The 1,319-nt window shown below is 50.2% G+C and overlaps 1 protein-coding gene across 1 annotated transcript in view; it reads right to left on the reverse strand.

Moving 5' to 3' along the window:
* VOLCADRAFT_98825 (uncharacterized protein) overlaps nt 1-1,091 on the reverse strand; it is a gene marked incomplete at both ends in the record, with an annotated part of 1,841 nt that extends 750 nt beyond the window's left edge. The window contains 2 exons of the mRNA XM_002957676.1: nt 79-167; nt 380-1,091. Coding sequence (XP_002957722.1) covers nt 79-167; nt 380-1,091 — 801 coding nt within the window. The remainder of the gene's footprint in view (nt 1-78; nt 168-379) is intronic.
* Nucleotides 1,092-1,319: the final 228 nt, after the last annotated feature.

The raw sequence follows: 1,319 nt of genomic DNA on the forward strand, positions 1-1,319 counted from the left end.
GCTGCACCAGCCATGGAATTCTCGCGCAGCACTTTGAACCCGCCGCCAGCTCTCCGAGACCCACTGACGTTGGTGCACCTGGTAGATGGAGAGCAAGGCGGCCGTGAGCGGCGGCCGCACTGACACGTCCCCGGTAAACTCAGAGTAATACAGAGCCGCGACAGGGTCTAAAGGCGGCGGCGCCGACCTCGGGAGACGGATAGGGCCCGCAGCAAGCGTATCCGTATGATTCTCGCGGTATCAAAAAGCGACTGTATTATGAAGAGTAGAGCCAGCGGGCCAGCTGGCCGTGCACTGCACTAGAGACCAATCATGTCACCTGCTTGATCAGGTTGAGCTTCTTTGCCGTGCTAAACGGCTGCCTCAACCTCATCCTCACCCTCCTCCTCCTCCTCCTCCTCCTCCTCCTCCTCCTCATCATCATCATCATCATCCCCATCATCCGTGTTCGGCTCCTCCTCCTCCTCCTCCTCCTCCTTCTCCTTCTCCTTCTCCTTCTTCTCCTTTTTCTCCTTCTCCGTCTTCTCGTTCTCCTTAAGGAGAAGGAGAAGCTTACGGAGAAGCTTCTCCTCCTCCTCCTTTTCCTTCTTCTCCTTCTTCTCCTTCTCCTTCTTCTCCTTCTCCTTCTCCTTCTTCTCCTTCTTCTCCTTCTTCTCCTTCTCCTTCTTCGCTTTCTCCTCCTCCTTCTCCTTCTTCTCCTTCTCCTTCTTCTCCTTCCTCTCCTTCTTCTCCTTCTTCTTCTTCTCCTTCTCCTTCTCCCACAGCTCCTTGGCGGTTCCGTAGATAGAAATACTATGCTGTTTCTGTTTTATGAACTTGTAGAATAGCTCGTTGCCGACTTTAATATCGTAGTTGTGATCCCATGACAGAAAGAAACTGCCTTGACATTCTCTCACTTCATGCTGTGCATCTCTCAGAACCTTAACACCCTCAGGAACAGCAACAGCTTGAACCCCATTCGCAAAGAAAAGGCGTGCAAAGCCTACAGCCTCTATCTCAAACTTGATGTACACGCCCTCGGCAACGTAGAGTTTGTTCTCCAACTCATCAGGAGGGCCTGTTCTCAGATAGCTGATGGACCCAGCGAACATGTTACTGGTATCCTGCACAATACATAATTAAACGTCATTATTTCGAGCGCTTCTCCTGTTAACAACGTCTGCCTTCGACCATACCTTTTAAAGGTGACAAACCCTTATGTAGATTTGGTTCGGAATTCCGAAAGGATAGTTGTATGTATGGTCAGTGTCCTCAGGACCGCATAAGTAGGCAAATTTGTAAGAACATACTGTATATGCAAGTAACTATAGGTTGTCCTT

This window comes from Volvox carteri (genome assembly GCF_000143455.1).
Source record: "Volvox carteri f. nagariensis unplaced genomic scaffold VOLCAscaffold_77, whole genome shotgun sequence".
In the NCBI taxonomy this organism is placed as follows: Eukaryota; Viridiplantae; Chlorophyta; class Chlorophyceae; order Chlamydomonadales; family Volvocaceae; genus Volvox; species Volvox carteri.